Consider the following 27067-nt stretch of genomic DNA (forward strand, 5'->3'; position numbering starts at 1 on the left):
GAAATTCTGTTTTCCCTTTAAGCAGATAGTTTATTTTTCTCATAATCATCCTAGAAGAGATAATCGATCCAGCATAATCAGCCAAATACTTCTGTGCAGTTTACACAACAGGTGACAAAACTAGGGCCAAAATCCAACACTGAGGTCTACAGTTTGGCTTTCTTGCAGGTTGGGTAGCATGTATTGATAAAATGTGTGTTAACTTGCTTTGCAGGTTAATATAAATTACATGGTATGATCATTCCCAGGTCAGAATATCACTGCAGTGGTCTTCAGCTTCCTCTATGTGCACTTTCACAACACAAAGATGTGAGTGGGACTATAGACTCCTGACATTCTTTACATTCTCCTTTGCAAGTAATGCTACTCCACCTCCTTCTTGCAGAGGTCATGTCAAAATACACTTATTCCTGCAAGGAGTAAATAGCATTTTTAAGACCTGATTTATCATTAAACAAATATTGTTAGAGTGTAGGTAACTTGCCTCTGCTCTCGCTTGTAGTAAGGTTATGCTAAGGTCACTCTGTCAGTATCAGTATTTCCTATTTTATATATTTTTAAGTTACAGTAGAATCAAGGCCAGCATTTTCTTAGGTATGCTTTCATGCTAAGTTGCTGCAAGTACACGCATCCTGCTTGGTGGTTTAATTAGCACTGCTGGCACAGAAGACTCTGCTTGCTCTTTTGCTGCTGTGGTGCCTGAAGCACTGTGAAATCTTGTGTTTGAGCCTGACTTTGTGGTGACCCTGTATGCTAGAAGGATACCAACATGCATCCCTTTTGTAATGTCAAACCCAAAAAAGTGTTGTGCAGCTGAGAAGGAAGACAAGCCAGTCTCTTGTTTAGTAGTAGTCCCCTTGTGAGGAATCTGCATCCTGAGTGGTTTTGAGGGTTTCCACAACAGAAAGAGTTCATAAAAACTGCTGCTCTTTAGAGCAAATGGTTGATTTCTGCAGTGACTCCAAGTACATTGTATTCTGTGTCAGACTTTCCTGATACCCACTCTCTGTCATACTTAGAGTACTGATAAAACATGAGGGAGAATTTGGGCTTTTATGTAACCAAATTCAGAATGGTTTTTTTCTCTTCAACAGCCTTATTATAGCCTACATAAATGTCAAAGGCAGATTACCAAACATTACCTATTAATTTGAATTTAGGATATTAGTAATATATCAAAGGTTCATATTAAAAGTTCAGGGCAATATCTTTAAAATAAAAAAAAGAAAAAAAAAGATTAATAGAAAAGGAGGATTTGGGAACACCTTAATTAAAACCTTGTTAATAATGAGGGTTTGCTAAAACTTGTGAAGGGTGGGAAGCCTGAAACTGCCTTTCTATCTAAGGTTCCTGCTCTGCTCTGGGATAGTATTCATGGACTTTTGTTCATGTTTCCCTTGTTTGCCGTTTTCTTACATAAACCTCATGAAAACTCTATCGGTTAGATTTGTTTATTTGCATAATTTTCAAGGGAAATTAATACATTGATTTGTATGCAGGTATCAAACTGGTTTGCCAATGCAAGACGTCGCCTGAAGAATACTGTCAGGCAACCAGATCTTAGCTGGGCTTTACGAATAAAACTGTACAACAAATATGTTCAAGGAAATGCTGAACGACTCAGCGTGAGCAGCGATGACTCATGCTCTGAAGGTTTGTCGATGCTCTTTTCATCAGTTTTAAACCAGTTAAAATATACTTAGAAAGTACCGGCTGCCCTACCTTAGCTCTGATTCCTCACAAAACATGCTCAGTGGATTCATCTTTACTTTTTGTGAATTAGGTGCCATTTTTGGCTCCCAGCTACTCTACAGCCTTGCAAAGTGGGTTAATCAGGGTGACAGTCTGGTTGCTTGTTATAGCATCGTTACTAGAAAGATAATCGTTAGTTCATTAGATTCTACAAGCCTATTCCTTTAATCTGCAGTAAAGGAAAAAATTGATTACACTTGTTGGTTTAAGGAAATGAGAAATCTCTTGACTGTTACTTTCCTTGATGGAAGGGCTATAGCAATATCACATCATTAACAAGAGAATTTGATTAACAAGAGAATCTGATTAACTTCAGTGAGGCTTATTGTATGGTAAACTGAATATTACTGTTATTTACTGTTATGTTACGTATTTTACCACTATTTTTTTCCTTAAAAGGTACACTGAAATTCTCTTTTTTATCCAAGTCAACAGATGTAGGAATTTTTTAAGTAACACCCTATATTTTTTAATAGGACATTTCTATTAATTATATCTCTGGCTACTTTTTTTAGTTGGATGTGACATGGAGATACATTGACAGGAACAAACGCTATAGAACATTGTCAGAAATCTATATGTGAATTTTTAGAAGAGTATATTTCAATTATCTTTGTTCCAGTTTCAGTTTGTATAATACTGTAGTATTCAGGAGAACCTATTTTCAAGTTAGAGTAAAAATTCAGCTTATTCACACAAATTTTTAAATGCTTATCAGTGATTTAGGTCACTTCTCAGTTTTTTTTCACCTACCTTGGGTTACTCACGAACAAATTAGACTCAGGGACTGTTTTCTAAGTTAATTAATTTGTAATAGCTGGAACACCTGAGAACCCTGGGAACTACTGTGAGCAATGTGTGAGCAGAAGAAAATGAAAATAATTTTCTAATGCTGAAGGCTAAAGTTATTGTCTACTTTTAGCTATATTTGTAGCAATTTAAAACATGTAGAGGAAGCTGCTTGTTAAATATTAGGTATTTGATGTGTTCTGCCTCTTTGTCCTTTTGTTTTCAGATGGAGAAAATCCTCCAAGAAACCATATGAATGAAGGGGGATATAACAAACCAGTTCATCACACTGTGATTAAAACTGAAAATTCAGTAATAAAAACAGGAGTGAGACCAGAAACAAGTGCCAATGAGGATTATGTGTCACCCCCCAAATACAAAAGCAGCTTATTGAATCGTTACCTAAATGACTCATTGAGACATGTCATGGCTACTAATGCAGCTATGATGGAAAAAACAAGGCAAAGGAATCACTCTGGTTCATTTAGTTCCAATGAATTTGAGGAAGAATTGGTGTCTCCGTCATCATCAGAGACAGAAGGCAATTTTGTCTACCGGACAGGTAAGGAATTCTTTCTGCACCATTTCTAATACAACCAGCTTTGGTGGATGGTGTCACTTGAAATGAGTGTCACCTGATCATGCCTTTTATGAGAGTGGATAACTCCTATCCATCTTCTTGTATGAAAGTGGATAACTCCAGTCCACACTTACGTTCACTGGAGAAGTTCTACCTGCAGTATTGTAGTTAAATGCTTTTACTGAGTGCTAATGAAGTTGGAGCTATGGGGCTGATTTTTGAAATGATGCTTAAAGGCTGGTTTTGGGAGCACTAAGACAAGCCTAAACAAGGAGAAAACTCCTAAAATAAGGGAGGACTAAAGTCCAACTAAAGCACTCACTAGGACTATGGGAGGACTAGTGTCCCAGCTGGGAGGAAAAGGAGGGCTTTGAAATTTCAAGCTGGCTGTTCGTGGAACTTACATGAGCCATGTGCCTCCCAGTGAAGTGTGCATGAACACTTCCCCTTGTTGTACAGCATCTTTTCTGTCCTCAGAGTGCTTTGTCCAGTGCATGGCCCTTTAGTGCTCATGTATCTCTTACAAATACATGGATTAGTTTAGGGCAATTTCTGCATCATTGTCCAGAGATAGTGCCCTGAGCTAAGGGGCCACAGACTTGGCCATTAAATATCTTGGCTTAGTGTTCTTTTGAAGGGTTACACATCATTTATTATTTTAATCTTATCAATAAAAACATAAAAGCATGATTTATATCATGCACTTTGTTACCAGTCAGAGGAAGGCACATGGAACTGCCTGGTTCATGCCAGTAAATTGCTGTAAATCAGGGGGAGATCAGCACTTGCTCATTCCCTGTGGGGCAGGGAGTCCTGGAAGGCTTCTTTTGTGAAGCTTGTTCTGTATTCCTTTGGGGGGCATAAGGCAAAGTCTTTCTGTGCCCTTATCTTTCTAAAAAATGAAGTTTTGCATCCCAAGTTCTAGAGGTCTCCAGCAGCACCTCAGGGTTTACAGCCATGGCAGCAGCACTTGATGTTGTCCCAGGGCCTTTCTCAGGGGGTTTATTCTGCCAGGGACCACCCTGTGGGCAGCTTTGCTTTTGGGATGGATGAGTATTGATTAAGAGCACTGGAGGGCTTCGCACTAAAGTTCATATAGATTTGATGATGTTGGTTCCCCTTGGCTTCTCTGGCAGGCAGGTTCAGGTGTCCCTCGCCTTTACAACCTCTCAAGTGTGCAGCCTTTGCCCTCTCTTTTCTTGCACATTTCATGTGTTTATTGTCCCTGTAGAGGGACCACAAGGATTTCAGGAGGCTGAATGCGCTGGTGAGCGTAGGGGGATATTAGTGTGTGCAGCTTGTCAGGGCATAACCGAGGTGGCATAGTGGGGGTCCTTCAGGGAAATGGGATCTCTTGGGGAGCAAGAATAGTGCACGCACGATGAGCAAGTTTCAGAATTAACGCTCTCTGCTCATTCAGTTTTTTTTTTTTTTTCCCAATATACCAAATGCATTTGGACTGCATTATGGGCATATTATCTGCCAAGTCTTGTTTTTAAGTGAAAAGTTACTCAAGAACAGATGCAGCAGCTCAGCTATGTAAACTTCTGTTTTTCTGTAGTTTTATACTATAACTTAAAAATGGACACAGTGACTTTTTAAAAATTGTAATAAATTTGCTACTGGATTAAGTTCTTCTTGCCAAGTTTCAAGCTGCACTGAAAAACATGGACTTTAATGGGAATGCTGAGACAGGCACACTGTAACTGTGTGAGTTCACAAGCTGGGCTGGAATGACTAAAAACTGGTATATTTGTCCATAAAGGTCATACCTGACATACCTGGAACTCCTCTTGAGATGTCATTTAGGTCGGTTCCTAGATATCTTTGTTAATGTTTTGAAGTGCTATGGCCTTTGATGAAAACACACCAGCAGCTCTCAGGATACAATTTTATTCTTTTTACACTTCCAAAGCAGACAAGCAATATTCTGCTGATAGAAAGAAAAAGATCATGTGCAAATACTTTATTATTTGGTATATCCTTCTTATATATGTGTATGCATTCAGGAAATAATGGGTACAAATAGGCTTTTTCCAGCTGCAAGATTACAGTGTTAATTAATGATTTTCTAATGATGTTATGCAGAAACTGAGCCCTTCATGAACAAAGCAAATATTTTCAAATTATCATTAATTCATAAAATCTGTTTACAAATAGATTAAATTATCCAAATACTTGTTAGATAGGAAGAGATAAATAAGGATGTTTTATTTTTTATGTCTTTTCTCTGTAATTTGAATACCTGGGATGGCAGTTTTCAGTGCAGTCATGTAGCAGAGCTTTATCTGTGTTCTCGAAAATAACTGTAATCCATTTTCGTTAAGCAAAATAGCTGGGTATGGCTGACTGTACCACTCATACCTTCCTGAAAGCAGCAAGTGTATTTTTAAGTGAGGTATCGCCAGTTAGAAGGAGGTCCCCTCTGAAATTTTTTGTCAAGCAAAACAGCAGATTTTTAACTCAAAGGGGTTGAAGCAGAATTGTGAAGTCCCTACTAGATGTTTTAGTTTATAAAGACAATTTGAGTGGTATTTCAAAAAGCACAGAGTGGAAAATGATTGACATTTTATTTTTGAGACATGTTTGGCAAGGTTGCTGTGCTCCTAAGAGCAGGCAGTCATTGGCATTGAAGCAAATTTGTTATTGTGCTTCCCTGGAAAAGGAACTTTTCATAGCAGATTGTGAGTAGAAAGCTTACTTACTGCGTCTGGTTCATGTTATGGGCCAGACCCTAATTTTGGGTACATCAGTGTGTCCAGAGCAACTTCACTCACCCAGTGCCCAGGGTCAGTGTGGCCATGAGCGCCTCAACAGCCTGTGCCAAATTAACAGGGTACGAGTGCAGTGTCCAATGACAAAACCAAGAAATTATAGTTTAAAGTTTATAAGGAAAGCGGGCTCTACAGTTTCCCACTGCAGTCATTAACATGCTTATAAACACGGGACCATATGCTACTCTAGCTTCATGCAACTGGGAAATCCTGGGTAAAGATCGAGGACAGGCTATATAACTGACTGTCAGGAAAGCAGCCTCACTTTATACCTCTGCACAATTGTAAACTCATGGGAAGCAGCTTTAGTGCTGGGGTGGGAGCAGCAAATCCCGAGCCAGGGGCCTCGCAGGTGCGATGCCCAAATTGCCACTGCTCCCAGCCACTCCATACCACTCTGGCTGCATGTCCCGGGAAGCTGGGGAGCTGTGGCGGGACGTGGCACAGGCAGCAGGGAGAATGGAGCAGCTGGGAAAAAGTGCATGTGTACTTGGATATGTCACATATGTAAGCGTTTCTGTCGTAAGCTGATATGCTTATGTATATAACGTGACATACACGAATGTGTTCACTTAAGGCAGAAAATTTCAGTTCGGATTAATCATAGTGCAGGTATAATGTATAAATATATATAATTGGTCAAATATGTGTCTTAAACTGACCACTGAAAGGCTTGGTTCAGTGTTTGTGTTTAGTTAAAAATCCATGTTGGAGAGCAAGTTTTCATTAACTCCTTGGCATGCTGTCATTCACAGCAGGTTCTCTGTGTGACAGGAATAACCAAAACCAGACTTGCCTATCTCTATTTGTTGTACAAATGCACACAGAAACAACACTCTGACTGCAACAAGCACGCCAGAAATCTGTAAGGGAAAGATCTAATGATGTTTATAGTGAAGCTGGACATAAATCTAAAGCGGCAGCGGCAGTCTTTGGTTTACGGATCACTAAGATGCTGACTTTTCCTGTAATCACGCTGCAGTGCTCTGCGGGTACCCGATCATCAGTCACCTGCAGGAACAAAATGATCTGTATCGTTATAGCACAAGGAAATGAAAAATCCCAACTTTCTGGGATATTGCTGTCTGGTGAGCTGCATTTGGTGAATGAAAGCAAAAATTAAAATGAGAAAAAGAGAGATGAAATGGCAGGACAGGGAGTTTTCTAACTTTTTTCTGTAGGCAGATTTTCATTGATTTCACTTTATATATTACTAGCACAGTAGAAAAGTCAGAACAAATAAAAATAGTGAGGAAACTAAAGACTTGCAGGCCCGGTAAAGAGGGTGGATTTTAAATAAACTCTTCAATGACTGGTTGATTTTTGAAGATGTTTGATCTCTATTTTTAGATGTTTATACTCAGGAGTGTGCTCTGTTTCTGATGTTTTCATTACTACTGCCTCTTTCTTTCCTCTCGCCTTCCTTTCTTACTTTCATTTGGATCTTGCAAAGTTTGTGATTTATAAAGCATGATCCTGGGTCATTTATTGCAGCACACTGAGTGCCTCTGATGAGACTCTCAGCACACTGCAGGATCGGGTCCACATTCATAAAGAGCACTTAAATGAAAGGTGTATAGCCATGCACATAAGTACTATAGAGAGACACACGCAAGCTGCAGAACAGTGCTGTGATTTTGTGTGGTCCTTGCCAACTTTTCCTCACAATTTAACATTTTTAGAAATTAACATGTAATTTAAAAATGAGCTATAAAATTTAAAAGCATAGTATGAACACAATGGAACCTGTTTTTAGAGACAACTCAAGGGACCCGCAAAAACCGCGAGTACCAGGGACTTTTGTAAGTTTGATCTAAATGGTGCTGGAGACCTTGGGGATACTTTAAAATAAATGGTAACCTGGGAGAGCTGAAGGAGGTCCTTGTTGCAAATCCTAATGTCATCCAGAAGTGAAATGGAAAAGGGGAATGTCAAGTATAGTATTAAATGCGCACAGCAGCATAACTGCAATTTGAAGGTTACACAGTTAAGATCCTATTTCTGCAGGAATTTTATTATTACATGACCTGATTCGTCAACGCTGAAATAGCATGCAACTGAGAACTGAGGATTGCGTTTAATTTGCTGTTCTGTTGTTTTTTCTGAAGAAAGATTAAAAGGAAATGGCTTTACTACAGGGACAATGTCAGGTTTAATATACCAGATGTGACAACCCAAACATGAAAATTTTAAAGATCCTGCCTGTTCCCTGCTAGTTAAATTGTTTTTTCACTTTTTGTATTTCTTAGAGTTTGAACAGCAAAAATCAAATAAGGTGTTTTTTAATTCCTTTTAGTCTTTTGGTTTCTTAGTATTTGAGCTGCAGGGGGAATGGGTCAGGATTATTTCCACATGACCCTGGAAAACAGTGCTTCATCAAAACTGAATTTTTTTGTGGAAAGGTAGGACTTTCAACCTCGCTCAGGTGCGGCAACAGAGAGAGTGCTGGGTGGGCTGGGAGCATCGATGGTGCCGGGGACAGAGCACCCTCCCAAAAGCCTGGGCACCCCAGGGCTGCGGGCAGGCAGGGGAGAGCTTTGCCTGGAGCCAGCCCTGCGGGAAGGAGAAACAGAGTGCCTGGCAGCATTGGCTTTTCTGAACCATTTCTCTCCACTCCCTGCTTTTAATGGTCAGTTTTGTGGGAAAAGAGAGTACTTGTTTTCTCACAGGTGCTGGGTGCAAACACTGCATCCTTGTTTTATCTGTTTGTTTACAGATGCAAATGACTATGAATGTTTTGGGCTTCCTTTTTTTTGGAGTTTAGGCTATGTGCAAGTCAGATGTGCTTCTAATAGCCGTATGTTCATGGACATAATTCAGGTATAATTGCTGTGGAGACCCTATGGAGCAGAGGGGGTGCACCTCTGCTGGTTTTGCTTCTATTGATGTCATGGCAAATTTTCCGTGTCCTTCAGTAAAAACGAGCTCGAGCCAGTTGTTTGGCCGCAGAGGATTTTCTTCAAGTCAGTTTGCTTCAGGACTCCTGACAGCTTTATCATTGCAGAGAATAAGATGTTCTTGCATGAATGATTTGAAATGGAAAAAATGACAACATCTGACCAAAAAAATCAGACACACAAAAAAAACCAGGGGATAAGCCATGTTTCCATGGCCACAGGTTGCTGCTGCCTGTGCTGGTACAGCAGCTCGCCTCTGTTTCTCTGAGACCATTAAAGATTCCCCAGTGCAAGTATTCACAGCAGCAGCCAAAAAAGCAGCAGACCCCTGCACTTGCCCAAGACCTCTCCCAGACACAGCAGGAAAAATGTATGGTGCTGTCACCGATGGCTAACAATGATATATTTTAATACTCCTCTTTATAGTTAGCCAGTGCTCCAGGCCTCAGCAAACGCTGTTCCCTGGCAAGCCTTGGACTGCATTCATTTAGCAAAGGTGCATGTTAAAAAAGAAAGAAATAATTATCCCCGTTTTCCCATTGTTCAAAACTTCTTCAGAATTATACTTGGTCTTAAAACCTGGGGCCAACCCAACTCTGAATGTTTCAGGAAATTATGTGCATGGAAAAGCACATGATCATAAATCAGACTGTTTTCCAGTTTTAGCTGTAGACTGCATGGCTAGTAATGAATATAATAAGGAAATTAGTAAGAAAATTAGCAGTTAATTTAAGGAGTATTTAAAAAGTGTGTGAAACTACAGCTTGGGAAAACTGATTTAGTGAAATGGATGTGATTTCTTCTCCCCTTCCACTGCCTGAGCAGGGGTGTTCTCCAGTAGCCGAATTTCTGGGCAAATGTCTCACAGCAGAAATATCGGGCTTCAATCCTACCTTGCATCAACTGCTGTGGCTTTTGCACTGATTCAGGGGATCCTCAGCCTTGCGAAACTGCAGCCACTGCTACTGCAAGCAGTTGCATGTGTTGCAAAAGGAAGCACTACTCAAATGAGGAGGGCAAAGCAGAGATTGACGGGGAGATAACAAGACAAGATAATGGGGAAATGCACCAGTTCGAGTGGAGCAGCAGAAAGGTCTCGGCGCTGCAGCCCTGCTGCAGCAGCCAGTGATGGAGCGATGCAGCATTGGGCAGGAGCGTGGTTTTGCATCCTGTGGGTTGTCCCCATAGTCTGGCCTCCCTGTGCTGCATGGGCGTGCATGCAGAGCAACCCTGCTGCTGCAGCTTTCCCTCATGTGCTTGTGGGAGCAAAAAAGAGGGTGTATCTGCTCTCTCCTCTACCCAGGAAACCTGGCAGCAAAATATGATTACCAGCTGTTTGTGACAAAGAGGGGATGTATGCCAGTGAGCATGAAAAATACGGCACAATTTTAAACATGAAAGAGAAAAAGGAACAAAACACGAGTATTTGCAAAGACAGAAACGCAGAGATGTGTGCTGTCACCCCATCAGGTGTGGGTTTGAAATCACACACTTAACTTCATGTATCACTGATTGGAAAGCACTTTTGAGGGCAAAGCTATGGCTGGAAGCAGATCGCCCTGGTGCAAGACTGATGCTAAAATGTGCCCATTCTGCTTCACATGGATCTCCAGCTGGCTCTGCTCCTGTACCTGTGGCACCTGTATGGAGAAGAAAGAGAAATTTCAGGGACAAAACCCTTCCTTTTTGCCCAGTGAATTACATATGAAATCTATTATCTTCTTCACAAGTAACTGCTGTCTTTGGTGACACTTACTAACACACTTATTTATGTGCAGTGCAGCAAAGTGTGACTAGCAGGGCATAAGGTGCAGGAAAGACAGGCGCGGGCAGGCAGGGTAGTAGCAGGGTGGGGGAATGAGGGCTGGACTTCTCACATTCCGGGACAGTAAATATAAAGGAATGGTGAGCCCATAAAAGTTTCACTTCTTTCTGGAAAAAACGTCTGAATTGAAACTTTATACCTGGCGTGGGGTTCCTGCATGTCCCAACCCCTTTTCCGCTGCTGGGGAGAAATAACGCCACTTTGGGTAATGTCCTGGTGGATTCTGCTTGTAGCATGGACTGTCCCCCGTGCAGTGTTACAGTGCTGCTGTTCTTGTTGCTGTAGTTAAGGCTGTATCTGTGTTTCCATTAGAACCCTTTTAATCCGCAAATTTATGACCCAGCTGTAAAAATTCAATCCAGACTGAAACTTGGCATGGGCAGTGTTCGTTCTCCCATCTGTGGAAGGGATTTAAGCAGGTACATCCCCATAATAACCATCTGAGTTAGGCTTGTAAATTTGGAGCATGATGACTGCCGAATAAAACTGCGAGCTTCTCAGTAGCTGGAGTTTGAAATAGTTTATGCCTGTGGTGAGACTAGTGAAAAGCAGCTAGTTTGTATTCAGTCACATAGCTGTAAATAAAGAAAATGTTTTGAGGTTTTCTGTGTTTGTTTACATGCACAAACACATGCATTTTCCTTACTGTGTCAATGTTTTGATGTGGGTGGCAAACGCTTGGAACTCTGCAGGGTCCTTCTCCAAAACAGGGTTCGATCTCTTCCAGGTAGAGTTAGAAATTGTATTCACTCAGGTGTGAACAGTTAGAATTCATCTAGTGATTGTAATAGAAGAAAAATAGGGAAATAAAAAAGGCCAGTTTGTTTTCTTTTGAATAGGATTTTTGATTGGATTCTTCTTAAAGTATCTTCAAAACCAATTCAGTATTGAACAGCAAAATTAGTTTTATTCACCATCACTTCCTCCCATTTTAATTTCCTTTTCTAAAAAGCTACATGCTGAATGTGCTTGACCAGATAGACTAGTAATCTTATCTGATCCAGCAAATCCTATTTCCCTTTGCAGGTTTGTGGTTTTTGAAAGTCATTCTGTAATTTAAAAAAACTCCTTTATATGTTTAACTGACAGTTTTTAGGTCATTTGTCCATAATGTGAATACCAGAAACATAACGATTAAAGCAGTTTAGAGAGACCAGACTTCTGATCTTCCATGTACATTCACAGAAAAGCTTTCGGGAGGGTTTTGGCACAATCTGAGAAGAGGATTGAAGGGATGTCTACATGGAGTAATGTCAGTCTGTGTATGAGCCTATACCCTGTGTCAAGAAAGTATGTGGAAGCTATGGGTGTTGCATAAAAGCTTTTTGCCATTTTGATGGAGGGAGGAGAGCGCTCATAAAAACAGCAGTTTCGGGAAAACATCCCTCATCTTCATCTGTAAAGTTCAATTTCTAATTATCCAAAACCAGAAAAGCAGAGTTGGATTCAGATTTATTTAATCCACTTCACTCCAAACTTAAAAGTTTGGGTATGAGATGCAAGGAGTAGATGTGAAAGTTACCAGTGATGACTAAGGACAATTTGAGGTCTTTTATGCTTTATGGCATTAAATTGGCATCATATAGCTACTTTAGATCTGTTAAAGGAGAAATGTGTGCTAATAGTCAAAGCATGCAGAAGGCTTGTATAATATAAGTGAGTTTTATGTGAGCTACAAAAAAAATGGAACAGGAGTTTAAAGCGGGAAAGTAAGTTGGAGAAGTAAACTGCATTGTAGGAAAATCTGGAAAAAGTAAAAACAATTTAAACAGAGATCAGATAAACAGCTAGAGCTGGAACAGCTGAAAAGAAACGCACAAAAATAGGTAAAGTGAAATTCCAACAAGCCATGAAATGTGTTTTCCTTAATTTTCACAGTGGCCTTGAAACCTGATGTTGGAGACACTATCTCTGTTCTTTCACTGACGGCCAGAAGTTGAGGTTATGATGACCAGATCGTTTGGTATGGCACTGACATTTCAAGTTAGAAGGGATTGCCAAGATTCTCAGTTATGACACTAAAATATACCGCTATTTCTAGGGCCAGTTTTCAGTCCCTCCCTCATGCCTCCACATTGATTTAGGCAACAGATGCATGAAAAGCAAAGCAACATTCAAAATAATCCCTTAGCTGAAGCTGGGGGAAGGCTGGCTAGTGGGCTGTAGCCAAAATTCCTTAAATGTTACAATGTTTTACATTTCTAAATGTAAAAACTTTCTTTCCAATGTGAGGTACCAGCCAAATGTCTTAGTTACGGTATCTCAGAGTGAAAACTGGCATATGGCCTGTGGTCATTTGTGGGTATTGACAGATTTACATGGTTGAAGATCAAGTTAAATGTTGTCGGTTTCTCCATCTCCCCTTTACTTTGTTCAGGCTTTTTTTCTTTTTTTTTTCTTCTCAGTTACTATTTGTCAACTCAAATCCAGTTTGCTGGAAAAAAAAGAAGGCTCTTCACAACCTGGCTCTTCAGGAGCAAATTGCCTCAAATTCTTTCTGCTAGCCAAGGTATTTTGTAATGCATTGCAAAAGAGAAGCAGGATTGCTCTCCTTGCACTAGATGTGCTTTGTGGGCTAGACACTGTGGGCAGTTTAATGAGATCTTGGTGTGCTGGATAATTTGTCTCAGCCGTTGACTTCAGGGAGACTTTCATCCCAGGCCCCTGCTCTTCTAATTGCTTTTACCACCCCAAGGAGCAGGGTCTGGCTTTGCCCTGCTGTAGGCTAAGCCATGTGGAGCCTGGACCAGCGGCTGCTCAGGGAACAGGTCCTGGAGCTGGTGTGCAAATTAAACAGGCTGCTTCTGAATATTTATGTCAGCTTTGCACAGGAGGTGTAGTGGATTGCCCATTACGTGGACACACTAAAATTCACCGTCCTACTTTTCTCCTTTTCTCTCTCACATATTATTTAGCTGGTGTAGTTGTTAGGTTTCTGCATCACTAATTTATTTACCCAGGAGTGTCTTCAAATAGGACCTTCCTCCAGAAGGCAGTGGCCTTTGTTCCTTTACCAGGGAAAGCTCTGGCTGTAGCACCATTTGCACAGCAGCAAAAGCAGTGTCAGTAAGAGTCCAGTGCAGCCTGTGGGACTAATGCCAGCTGGGGGAGCATGGGTGCTGGATGAAGCCTGAGGCTCTTCCCTGTCCACAATATCAGATTTGCAAATGTTACAGGGTGCCTAATTGCTGAATCTAAGTAGTACTGGATGTTTAGAGACACCTTTTGAAGTGGGGAGAATCCATACAACATGTCCTGCTCTGGCCAGCTCCAGAGACTGTTGTGGTGTTTGTAAACCATACAGTTTTTCATATACACACACACACACACACACACACACACACACATATATTTTCCTCAGTGCTCTATTATGATGATGATATCTGTGGAATTCAAACCTGTGCTGCCTTGCTGTTTTGCTGTGCTTACTCCTTCAGCTCAGAGCTGTGCAGTAGTTCACCATGGCAGTGAACTTTGCAAAGATAGAGGAAAAGAGGCTCCTAACTGTATTATCCACAATTAGGAGATTTCTCCCTTTCAAATCCCTCACTGAGGTGCTTCCTCCAGCTTGCTCAGAAAAGCCCAAAATCCTATTCACAGTGGTCAGCAGAGAAGACAAGGCTGACCTGCAGGTATTGATCCCAGTGATCTTTTGCTTTATGCAAAGGCCTTTCTTTGTTGGCTAAACCAAAGTAAAGAAATGCTTGTTTAAACATTTTAAATGAATAAAAATGGCAGGCATCTTTAAAAGCCTTTTAGTACTGTCTCCCAGCATTTCTGCTGCTGTTTTCATTCCTCGTCTAATGAGACTGTGAGTGATAATAATTTCTCCTGGCTACAAGTGGACATAAGCATTAATTTGTGTTTGTTACATTCGCTATGATCTGCATAGGGAAAAGGTCATAAATATTTCTCAGTCCTCTATACTTCATTCAACTCACAGATTCACATTCTCTACTCTCTGCCCTCTTACTTCAAAAAGGGCTAATAATTACATCTGATATCCATCTCAAAGTGCCTTTAGCTTCCCCTGATAATGAATGGACAGGCACTCAGATACATTTTAAAACCAAGCCTTTGGAAGTGCTTTGTGTTGGACAAAGGAAAAACCTAGTGTGCCAAGATCTGGTCTGGTTTTTGAGTGTTTTGGCCCAAAGCATGCTACATGGTTTGACACATAGTGTTCATGCGTTTGCAAAGCTTTCCAAACTTCATTTCGTGAACTCCAGCTGCTTTCAGTGGGATCTTTGCTCATAGATCAAAGACTGTGACCCTCGGAGAATGTAAGTGTTCATATTTGGGTACTGCTCTTCCTTCATTCCTTGCACAAAATAGGAATAATAAAGGCTGGATTTGGCACCACAGTACTGCTGCAGTTGCGGAGGTTTGAGGAGCTCTGCCATCTCTCTGCGGGTATGGTGGCTACTGGGAGACATCCCTTCCCAGCCCAGAGCAGCAGCAACACCCAGCCCAGTGTGAGCCCACTAAAACCCTCTCCTGCCTCATGGGCGTGTCCTCTTTCCATCCCATCCCTACATCCTCCAGGCAGCAGGTTTGTGCTTCCCACAAGACCAAAAGTCATTTAACAGGGTGTGGTGGGACATGGCTCTGCTGCGACAGTCTTGGCACTAGCTACCAGCTCCTGCTCACCCTTCCTGGTGGACAGCCTGTGTCCCACCACGCAACAGCTCCTGCTTACAAAAAAACAGCCAGCAGCCCCAGCTGGGAATGGGAGGTCTCAGCAAAAAGCCAGGTCTGGGTGAGCTGGGCAAAGGACAGCAGAGGAAGGTTGAGGCAAGAGGTCTGAAGGGATACTGGGGAGCGGTGGGTTTCTGCTGCCGCTTGGTATGCGAGGGGCGTGCGTGCCATGAGTTATCTAGTAACAGGGTTCACCTTCATCCTTGGTGAGCTCCGCTCCATCTGAGGATTTTGCTCCCTTGTCCCCTGTAAATCTTTACAGCTGGATTATGGGTTTAGGAAAGTCAAATGCCCTGAGATCACAGATACAGGGTAACTGTTTATGGAGAAGAGGAGGGAGAAAATCAAGAAATTCCTGTGATATATTGTATGTCATCTGTACGTGACACTCTGAGACCTTCAAATGCTTAAACTAAAGACCTAAATGTAATTTAGTTAGTAAAAATATACCTTAGTTATAATAAAATGATAATAGTGGAACTTGGCAACAGAGCAGCTAATAAATACTACACTTTTGAAATGTGCCTGGGATCCAAGTACATACTCTTTTACTGTGTAGTTAAAGCATGTGGCAGGACATGCTAGACCAAGATTTTCTTTTTGTCTTTCCAGTGGAAAACTAAAGTTCTTTGTTTAAGCGAAGCCCATTGGGAATTTTTCTTAAGTAAAACAAGGAGCTAAAGAATTCCATTCCCTTTTGCCAACTTTTTTCCTCCTTCAAGCCAAATTATCGATTAATGGAGCATTAAGTATCAAGTACTGTCTAGTTATGTTCATACCCTTTTTTATTTAGGCTCCTTCAATACTTTCTCATTGGTGCTTCAAATACAGCTGGATTGAAAGATGAGATAATTTATTGGGAAAATGCTACCCCTTCTAAATCTTTTTGGCCTTATAAAAATAAAGGTCAAAGTTACTAAATTTGCATACTTAACACTATTTTGATTTTTTTTAAAGGAAAAAATATCTGTATTCCTTTAAGATCTTCTTCTTCCTGAGCTTCATTCTTTGCCTTCCTCATTAGCTGTCTCCATTTCGGTACCTTATCGTTTTGCCAGCAGAGCAGCCAAGTGAATGCTTGACCATATTTTTGTCTGGCTCTAGTGAAACCATGATCTGACAATAGAATACTTTTCTCTGGGTTTTCCTTCTTCCCCCAGGGAACCATACTTCAAGGGCAACCTGTTTGTCCAGCACATGAACATGTGGAAAATCCACTGCTATGCACTAATCATTTTCAGATGGGCAATTGTTGCTGAAAATCATCCCAAGAGCAGCAGCTTCTCCATTGTAGCACCTAACCACTTTGGGATCACATTGCTTGTAGCTGATCTGGAATAAACCCTTTGCATTTATGTCTTGGGTGGTGACATTTGCTGCATCACACGTATGTAGTAACAAAATTCTTTTTTTGTTCTTTTTTGGCCATTGTAATGTGCATCAAAATCTGACACTTACTTTAGCTTGAAAGTATAAATGTAGGAAAAAGTTGAGCAATGCCAAAGATCCACGACAGCGAGGCAGAAGCACCCTAAATATTGTCCACAAATTAATCGCTTTCAAAGTTTAGTTCTAAATATTTACAAGGAGACTTGCTGCATGCTGGGAGAGAGAAGAATGCGTTTTAAATTTTAAATAATTTCTATTACTGTTCTTCTCAGAATATGCATTCTTACTAATCAACTTTCACTTTTCATCTGTAATTAAAGCCAAAGTTTTCTTTTAATTTTAAAAGCTTGTCCTTGGACTAAAATAACATGGAACATTTTTAAACATTGATCCAAGCTGCTGTAGATACATTTTATTTAAACCACAGAGCCTGCAGTTGGATTCCTTGCTTTGCCAGATCGGCTACGAACTGTAAGTGTGGCAGTAATGACTGTGGAGTCCTGGATGCTGCACTACCAGCGAGGAGGGTTGTTTTTCTGAAGTTGTTTCTCCCTTTGGGCCTTACTCATGAATGACTTAATCTCTGTGTATGATCAAATGTCATGCAAGTTACGGTGCACAGAAGAATCAAGGAATGTGTCTCTTCCCCACGTTCCTTACATGGAATTGCTGTGCCTGCCCGGCAAGCAGTTGGAGAGCGGTAAGGGTGGGAAGTGAGCAGCAGCAAAAACACACACAAAAACCACCAGAAGCAATATAAAAAGAGTGAGACAAAGAAAACAGAAAAAATTTTGAAAGATTGGGAGTACAAGTTGGATTGGGCCGTGCATAGAGAGCTCTAGCTTGCCCAGGCAGCACCAGCTGGAGCAGGGAGCTTCCGACTGGAGGGTGTTACAGGGGCAATATATTCACATGAAATACAAAAGTGTTCCCCAGTATTTTCTCTGGAGCATTGGCCATAAAGATTGTTTCTAGTGCATGTTTCTATTAGCTTGTTTCATCTTGGAAAGCAAACATTTACTGTTTTGATGGGCAGATCTCAAGAAGTTCAGGGAATCAATGCTTCTTAGTCTTTTTATCCTCTTGACCTAATTGCTTGTGTGGTATAATTCTGCCCTTTCTCAGGGTGTTAAACCACTTCACTTGAAGCCAAGACAGAGATTTTCATTAGTTGTGATCTTAATTACATGATGCATGCCATATGGGATCTTTTCTTGTGATGTTTTGGTATTTTCTTAGAGATCCAGCAGAAAAGAGGGGCTGAAGCGGTGCATAGCTGTGTATATTTATACAGGCCTCTGCCTTCATCTTTTAGGTTCCAACAAAGTTTTCACTTGTGTTAGGTGCCATTCTCAGTTAAGAGTGAAGAAAAGACTTATATTACCCAAGTTGTTTTTCTCATCACCAACACCCTGCGACCACTGCACAAAATTCTGTCTGTCTCTTCATGCCCTGGTGTGGGGGACGGATTGCTATAGCAGGACTCCCACACCAAATGGTGACTGGTGACAAATGGGGAATAACTTGACTCAGGCGCTGAACTTCTCCAGCTGTCAGTGGGAGCTACACTTGTTTGTCCAGGACAGTGACTGGAATAGTCATTTAGCTCTCTTTGAGACACTTTCCATCCCTCTGGTACTGACAATGGACTTAAAAGCTGTAACTCGCTTTTCAGGTAGGTTATGGCTGGAGTATCATTTTAGCTCTAGGAGTCAAAAGGCAGAAGAAAGGACAGGGAGTGAAGGGAAAAAGGAAAACTCACAGCCAAGAAACAAACACAGGTGGGAAAATGAAGAATAGAGACTTTGCGAGATTGTAAAGAAAGGAGAGTGCTGGGAGAGGACAGGGAAAGGGGGATGTAGAATTGAGGATAAGAACAAAAAAAGAAGAGGAAAGGGGACAGCAATGGAGGGGAAAGAAGATGAAAGAAAAGAGATCACAGAGATGAAGGTAAGAAGAGAAAATACTGGGGAAGCAGATATGATGGAAATACTGGTAGGGATCTGGAGTGTAATGGGGAAGGGCTGTAGAATAAATTAGAGGAGCATAGGAGATACTAGCGTTTTTCACAGTCCAAAATTAAAAGTTGGACATTTTCCTTTTCAAAGTGTTTGAGAAATGAGGGTAGATAAGGATTCAAGATATGGACAGTCTTCTCGGAAGGCACTTTTGAATCTGATTACTACGTCTTGGCATTTTTTTCCATGTTACACAGGCTAAGAGAAAATACACTTCGAGAAAAGGGTATGACCTTGCTGAGAATATAAAGCAGATTAATCCAAACTGTTGCTCACAACTCAGGTTAAAAAACCCCAGAACTTAGTCTGGGACTGGGAGATACTCTAATTCTGGTGGCAGTGGTGGTAGTCAGGGGGTGTCTGTTTGCGTGAGGTGTGTGGTTATTAATTTCTCTCTTTCTTGGTTCATCCACAATCCCTGACTAAGCTGGACATAAAAGCATAGAAGACTTCTCATCCTTTGACTTAATCAGATCCAGCACAGACTTAGGTGAATCCCACCAAGATCTGTTTTGAGAACTGGAACTAGTTTTCAGGCTACTGTAAGACAGTTTGGCCAAGTGTGGAGGACTCTGACACCCAGCGTTCTTTAAAGTTTGAACTCCTGCGTCTGCAACTTTCGGTACATTTTTCAGATAAGATACTCGGTTTGAAAATTTTTCAAGTCATCATCTGTAAGTTGTAGGCAGAAAATCTTTTTAACCTGTTGCGTAGTTGGCTGAGTTGGCTGAGTGCTTCTCTGAGATAAGCATTGATCGGTAGCGTAGGAAGGACATCACCCGGGATGGACCAGTAGTTTGATCCTGCATGGCAAATCATGCATTCCTGTGTAGTTCATGATATATATGAACTTAAAATATGTCATGCCAGATCAGATTATACATACAATTTTCAAGTTGAACAAAAGGTTTTGTTTCTTTTTCTCCCGTCATTTTTTAAAGAAACAGAATTTATCTGAATTAAAAACATGATTGGTGATGACGAGTGGGTGGTTCTGTTTACCCTGCCACATTATATAGTACCACTTTTACTCCTTGTTTGGATAGCAGTCACAAGACCCAGATATCAAGCTGTGAAAGTATTTTTCTTGCAGCAGCCTTTCTTTTTTTGGCAGGCAGTGGCTTTGGAGATGCCTTGCGTTTTGTCATGTGATTGGACTGCTGATGAGGTTTCTGTGCTGCCTCATTTTCCTGGATTCCATCTGAATTAACTCTTCTCTGGGTTGCGATCGTTAGCACACTTCTGAATGAGTGGGGCTTTGCCTTATAGCGTAATGAGCTCCTAATACTTAGTCTCTGTAAGGAAACAGCCCGTAAAGAAGGAATTCACTGCATTTGTTCCACGTGACAGAAATCTGTTTTCTGTACCTCCAGCTGTCCACATCGAAAACACATTCCTTCTTCACAGTAATATTCCTTCCTGAAACAGGGGAAAATAAGGAGAAATGACTAGTATATAATCGTTCCATCTAAAAACATTCAGCTTAGTCTTGTAAACACATAAACTAGTCCTTTGTAAACAAATGTCTTAATTTTCTTTAAACTGAATATTTAGATGTCAAAGATAGAGAAGCTGGATATGTCAAACACATATGGTTTCTATTGCATCAGAGGCTTTCTTAATTTTGGTATTCTAATTGAAAAGACATTTTTGAAAGCATGCTAACTTTACAGAAATTAATCTATCTGTCTCTGGCGGGTCTAGGTTTTATTCTTCCATCTATCACCACACTTTGAAAACATTTTCCACTTTAAATGTACAGCAGTAACAATATCCCTCATGGACTTTGAATTGCCCTCAATACTTTCAGTGCTTGATGTGGAAGCGTGGTTTGGGGTAGTCGATGTTGGGGGAACTGACAGGGGCTTAAAGAGGAGAAAATTAGGAAGAGGCATCAGGGAAGGAATGGGAATACAGACTGTAATTTATTCATAAGTTTTTGCCTTATTCCTGGATAATTTATAACACAAAATGCCTTAGGCTAAGTAATATCTTTACTGGACAAAATTTCTAACCACATCAGAGAAATACTGCGGGTCTGCTTTAAAATATAAGCTATCTTAGAAATGTCATGAAACAACTACGTGCCTTGGATAAAGCAAAATTTCAGTTTGGCATGAAATATATATTCATTTTTCCTCCTACAAATAATAGGCAAAAAACCTATTAAGTTTACCTCTGAAATAGGTACATTTGAAATAGAAAACAACATTTATATCTCGGATATGGCTGTTAGGTTTTCTGCTAGTGTGGGCTTTAACTGCGGGTGCATGCTCTGCAGAGAGCTGAGCAGTCTACGTGTGCTTGCAGGTTGTGATGGGGTGGGATGTCTTGTGGAGCTGAGTTAGAGCCTGCTCTCCAGCAGCACCGTGAGCCCTTTGCAGCGCCGGTGCTGGGCTCTGACCTGCTGCAGTGAATGCACCAAATGTGCCACTGGCTTTGGTCTGAATTCTGTATAAATCCACCTTTCCCAAGCATATGGAATATTTAAAATAAATTACCTTTTTTTAATCCACTAACATGTAGGATATAAAGTCCACAAAGGTCATAGAGGTAAATTTATTTGCTAAATGGAAATACTTGGGCCCAAAAAACATTATGAATCATTTTGGTGTTTTAAGTTCAGGATGCAGAGTAAATTATTCCAAAAATAACGGTAGCCAAATGTCATTCCCTCCAAACGTTTGTGTAATATCTATTTATCTGTGGGCAGATGACTGCTATGTATAATCAGAGGCAGACTTTTGTCAAATTGAGACTATGTAAACACAGCTGAACACAAGCAATTGGACTACAACTTTTTTGAGTTTTGCCAGCACTGTATGACCTTGAAAATGAGTGTTTCTTCAGAACAATCTGCTTTCAATGTGGAAGAATTTTTAGTGTTTCAAATTAACAAGTGTTGATTGGAAATTTGTTCTCTTGAATTTTTAGGTTTTTTTTTTTTTTTTGTGCAAATAAATGAAAAGTGTGCGTTTGCCCAAAGCAGGGCATCCTTTCTGCTGCTTAGGAATTAGGAATGTTTTGTAAAGGAATGTTTCTTGCATGTATTTAAGAGAACAAGAACAACAGGGAAAAAGCTGTAAACTCATCTGAAGTTTCATTATATAAGCAGAGAACATTTCCTACTCTTTCCTTGAAATATAAATGCCTTTTTTTTTTTTTTTTAGTGTGCAAGTAAATGTAGCATTTAGGCAATTCTTATACCACCACATATCTAGATACTGTTTTAATCATCCTTGAAAAATTAGTGCTTCTATTTATAAGTTGTATCCATTTCTCTAAAACTTAGCCTCCTACTGAACATTTTCTACCAATCCTATTTTTCTCTGAGACACAAAAAGAAATGAGTCTGATTTCATTGATGAACAGGAGTACAATTTCAACCTTAGCTTTAGTATGTGAATTTTCTGCTTTTACATTACCAATCATCGGAACAGAAAACATTTTGCTCTCTTGATGTTAAAGGCCACAGCATTTGGAGTCTCGAGGAGGCTTTGGACAAAAGTCAAATAGGACTTGCTCAAAACTTTGACTTTCAGTAATTACAGCAAGTGAGTTTCATCCACTGCCAATATCTCTGTTTCAAGGCACTTCTTTTGAAGGGATATTTTTTTCATTTAAAGTGCTGTATACAAACCAGCTTACTCACCAAATTCAGGGGTAGGACACGTGCAGCAGTGTGGCCAAGGGAAACTTTCCCAATGTCCTTGTGCTTCGTATCCACAAGACATACTTCCCAATCTGCTTGGTTTTGGTTTGTTGGTTTTTGTTTTTTTTTTGGGGGGGGAGCAATTACCATTTTAAATTTTCTAACAAATTCTTATGGCAACAACAGTTTAATGCCAGCATGCAAGCATACACAGCACCTTGTATTTGATGGGTTGCTAAAGCATGGCTTTGACTTTGCAATTTAAGTTACCAGCCCAGCAGGTAGTCTTGGATGTTTTTTGAAAGACCCACAGTAGAAGTCTCTTCTTCCTTCAGTTTTCTCTTCCCCTACTATAACAGCAAAAGAAAAATAAGGATGCAGTTGGAAATGGGGAGGAGGTGGAAGAGGAAGAACATGATAGAAAAGAAGACAACATGGTTGAGAATTTTAATTGAGAATTGCAAACAGTGGATATGCCTATACATTCCTATATGTTTCTGTATTTTGTTCTCTGTACGAAATGCAGATTTCAGAAACAAAGCAGGAGAAACTGCTCCCAGGCCTGGCTGAGCAATGTGTCTTCTTAACACAAACCAAAATCATCTGGGAATGGCCTTGATGCCAGGGTTTTTAGACACTTGTTGTTTCCTCTGGACAGCTCCTCCTTGGGGTCTACAACTACAGGCGGTCAGAGTGTTGGCATCCTGGTTCTTATTCTGGGTTTCCCGCTTCACCACAAAGGCCAATGAGGCTTGTAAAAATACAAACAATGGGCCAGGTGTCATCTAAGCCCACAGAGTGGGCCTCTGGGTGTTTGGAGGGTGCAAAGCAAGTACTAATTGCAAAGTTTAGGACCATTATGTAGAATATGCCTTGAGTTATATATAACAGCTTGCAGCAGCTGTGTTTGAGGTGCAAGAGGACGGGGAGAACCTCACTATGGATGGGAGCTCTGGGTGGTCAGCAGCCTTCAGGGTGCATTGAGGATGTACCTCATTGAGGTACATTGAGGAATGTACCTCAGGATGCTCCTACCTGAGATGGTAGTTGCCTAGGAAGTGCTATCGGGAGAGTATTTTAAAAAGATATGCTTAACCTTGAGTTGTGGTTGGGATTGATGGTGTGTGCCAGCACTAGCTGAGTCCTGCCTGCAGGCTGGTTGAGCCACTCCCTCAGCGGTGCTCTGAGGGGCTGGTTTTGCTGACACCTTGCTAGTTTGTTCATCTGAAATAAAACAGTTGGTGTCAGCCAGCTAGGTAGGTTGTGTGAGTGCTTTCTGTGTCCTGATGAATTTGTACCCTCAAATATAACATTTGCCGGTGGTGCACAGTCTGTTTGCCTGCTCTTGAAGAAGGAGGTGTCCATGCATGGGATTTGCCTCATTTGCAGGTCTCCATAAACTTTGCAGACTATAATGTACAGGCTGTTGCTTGGCAGGAAAACTTTGGCTCACAGACAAAAGTAAAAAGTAGAATGTTCCTGCAAAATGAAAGAAAAAGCTTTTATCATTTTAAAAGTGAAAACAGAAGTACCACTAATAATAGCAGCAAGTTAATTAGAGAACATGCCACATTTTGGTTCACAGAGTTTAAAGCCTTTGTGTTGTAGCTGATTTGCTTGTGTGGCTGCTCAGAGCCATCCTTTCATCCTCCATCCAAAAGCTCAAAGACTAGAGTTGGACTGTGTTGGAGGGATCAAAGGATCTCAGTTTTTTTTCCACCATAGTTGTTCCTATAAAATATTAATTTTATTTACGTCTGGAACCATGTCTTCCTCTCTTATTGCTTTTCCCTATAGAAGTGGAAATTCAAGGTCTTAATTCTTAAAAGGGAGGTGAGGATGCAAGGCTATCTATACAAACATATGATTGTTGCAGATGCTGCTTACCCTTCAGAGTGCATCTAAGCAGGTCAGGAAAGACACATAAGCAAATCACAGAAGTGTGAATTACTCCGAGATTGATTTGGTTGCTCCATGAGCAGAAGGTCCACAGTGATTTCCAACTGCGTCTGTGTGAAGAATTTCATTCTATGAACGCAGATATTTTCCATATTTTTATGCATATATATGTAGCCCAGTTTCTCCTGATTGCAAACAGTGCTGGGTGAAGGGTTATTTTGATTTATAGTAACAGGAGAGAAGACTGGTTATTTATACATGCTGATAAAGTTTCTGAGTTGTTTTTGATCTACCCATCTTTCAAATTATTCAAAATTCATATTTTTTTAAGTATGTCAGTTGATTTAACCATAAATACCATACAGTTTTACCATAAATATGTATGTGTGTTTTAGGTTTAATATAGCAAACTGTTGCAGGAGAGAAGTCCCTAATAGAAACCTCCTGACTTCCAGGAAAACATGTATGAGCTAATGTAAACCAAATATGTAATAAATATGACATTATTGCCTTCTGCACCTGATTACATACTATTGAAGAACCCTATCTCTGCACCACTCTGACATTTTTAAACAGTATTTAAAACTATCTGGATAAAAAATATTGCAAGGGGCTGCTTTAGATAACATTGTCTTTGATCTTGGGGGCTGATGGCTAGCAATTCAATTAGGTTTTAGAGGAGGCTATTGGCTTTACCTGCTGTTTACCTGTCTACTATTGTGACTTGGGCCACACTGGTTAAAATAATCAATGCTTTTTTGGGAGAAATATGTTTAGTAGTTCTAGATAATACATTTTTCTGCTTGTGCTTCAATAGTTTGTCATTTATTAGTGCAAAGGCATGGTTTACTTTTTATCATTCATTATTTAAAAGGTGTGTGTTATTACCGTAACAGTAATTATTACTACTATTTTGGTGTAGTTGCTATTTAGGTATAGTTTCCAGTGGCCAGTGCAGCTTTTTCAGGTGAGAGCTGTTTGCAGTGATCTCAGAGAATTGGCATCTTCACTCGGAGAAACAGCCTGGGCACATTGCCCGAGGTTCGGATACTCTCTATTTAAAAGCAGATCTGTTTGGCTTGAAATATTGTGGCTTAGAGTCCTCTACAGCTCAGCAATTGCATCTTTGCAGACTGCTCTTCCTGGGATGAATGGCAAGAGGTTTGAATATGCCTCATTGTTATGCAGCGTGTCCTACAGTTAAAGGAGCCAAATGGCACAGTAATAATCTCTGCTGCGTCATGGAGTGAGTTTTACAGAGGCCCCAAAATTCATGCAGTTGTGCTATACCAAGAACTGCAAGCAGTATATCAAGGTCAGGATGAGCTACTAAGCCCTGTCTCTCCACAGCAATCTTTGCTACAACATAGGTCTGTTAATGTGGCATAGCATTGCTGTCATGGCTCAGGCAGTGTGCTATGCCACGTGGATACACGATGCCCTGCTACGTGGTGCACATTTGCTCAAGAGTGCCTCAACGTCTGAGGCCCTGCGTGCTGAGAAGTCTGAATTCGGTCCCATGTTATTATCAGTTGACAATGCTTCCCTGCTGGTTTCTTGAAAATCACTGTCTCCAAAAGCAGCAGTGTGTGTTGAATAACAAACCCCTTCACATTCAGACTCTTCAGGTTTGGGAACGGAGCCAACATTCTTGAAGAATGATTTAGTGGCCAATAAACATCTGCAAAGTCTGTAAGACTGTCAGAAGCAGTAACATTGAAAGTAAAGATTGTATCAGTAGCAATTCCCCTGTCCTGACAAGGTATTCAGTGCAAATATTTGTTCAGTCATCCTTACTCTCTTCCCGTTATCACAGTTAGTTTCACATGTTTTGCCAAAAGAGCAATTCCATCTTCTTCCACAAAGCTGTTCACATCCAAGGCCTTTGCAATGTTAAATACTGGCCTACTACTGTTTCAGGACCTCCTGCACATGCTCCTTTGGAGTGCAGGAGCATCATCTGTCTTACGCAGAATCTGCTGTGAAGGGCTCTTTCAACTTTCAATTAGTGAGCATCTGCAGTGTTAAGGTTTTGCTGCTTCTTAAGGATTCAGGCTCTGTCTAGCTGATTTATTACACTGCACCAATCTCCACAATAGCCAGGGTAGTCTTTGAGCTCTTCTAAGCGCAGTTCTCCTGCAGAGCCATTGAAACTGCACTGCGCTAGGACTCAAACCTGTTTAACTACAAGATGATGTTTTGAGAAGGAGCTATTTCTGCTTCTTCAAAACCTCTTGGCAAATAGATATATCTTCCTGAATAATTCTGGGCATGCAATTCTTCTGCTCCGAGAGCCTTCCTGCTTTTCCCTGGTTTGCTGTGCTGCCTCTCACTCACTCAGTGAATAGGAAAACTGAAAACACAGCCCTTCTTGAGATACCTCCCAAGAATGTCTGAGGGCTTGTTCAGAAGATGGCTGGGAATGTTTAGGTTTGGGAAGAAATCCTGTAATGGAAATAACAACAGTACAAGTTGTGATGAACAGGAGCATGAAGACTGCAATAGCTTCACAAGGGAAAGCAAAGGGAGCAGAACTAAAAACTTGACTCAAAAAAGTGCAATCAAACACTAAAATAATTATTGTGCAATTGGAAGTGAGAATAATCCACAGGCAGCTAATCCTCTTGTGGCTTATTTTTTCTGCTGGTTATTCTGCATATGGTCAGGAAGGTGTGTGCCTACGGCTTTCTGTATAGGTTCCTGTAATTCCCCAGGATGCTGAATAAAGGGGTTCCCATCACATTTCTGGCTAGATTAGGAAGGAGATTCTTTTCTGACATATGTGAGCTGGCTC

The 27067-nt window shown here is 40.7% G+C and overlaps 1 protein-coding gene across 1 annotated transcript in view; it reads left to right on the forward strand.

The window, feature by feature from the left end:
* Window positions 1–27067, forward strand: part of MKX (mohawk homeobox) — a 49169-nt gene that overhangs the window by 9768 nt on the left and 12334 nt on the right. Inside the window, 2 exon segments of the mRNA XM_030483740.1 lie at window positions 1500–1653; window positions 2768–3103. Coding sequence (XP_030339600.1) covers window positions 1500–1653; window positions 2768–3103 — 490 coding nt within the window.

Source organism: Strigops habroptila, chromosome 1, assembly GCF_004027225.2.
Source record: "Strigops habroptila isolate Jane chromosome 1, bStrHab1.2.pri, whole genome shotgun sequence".
NCBI lineage: Eukaryota > Metazoa > Chordata > Aves > Psittaciformes > Psittacidae > Strigops > Strigops habroptila.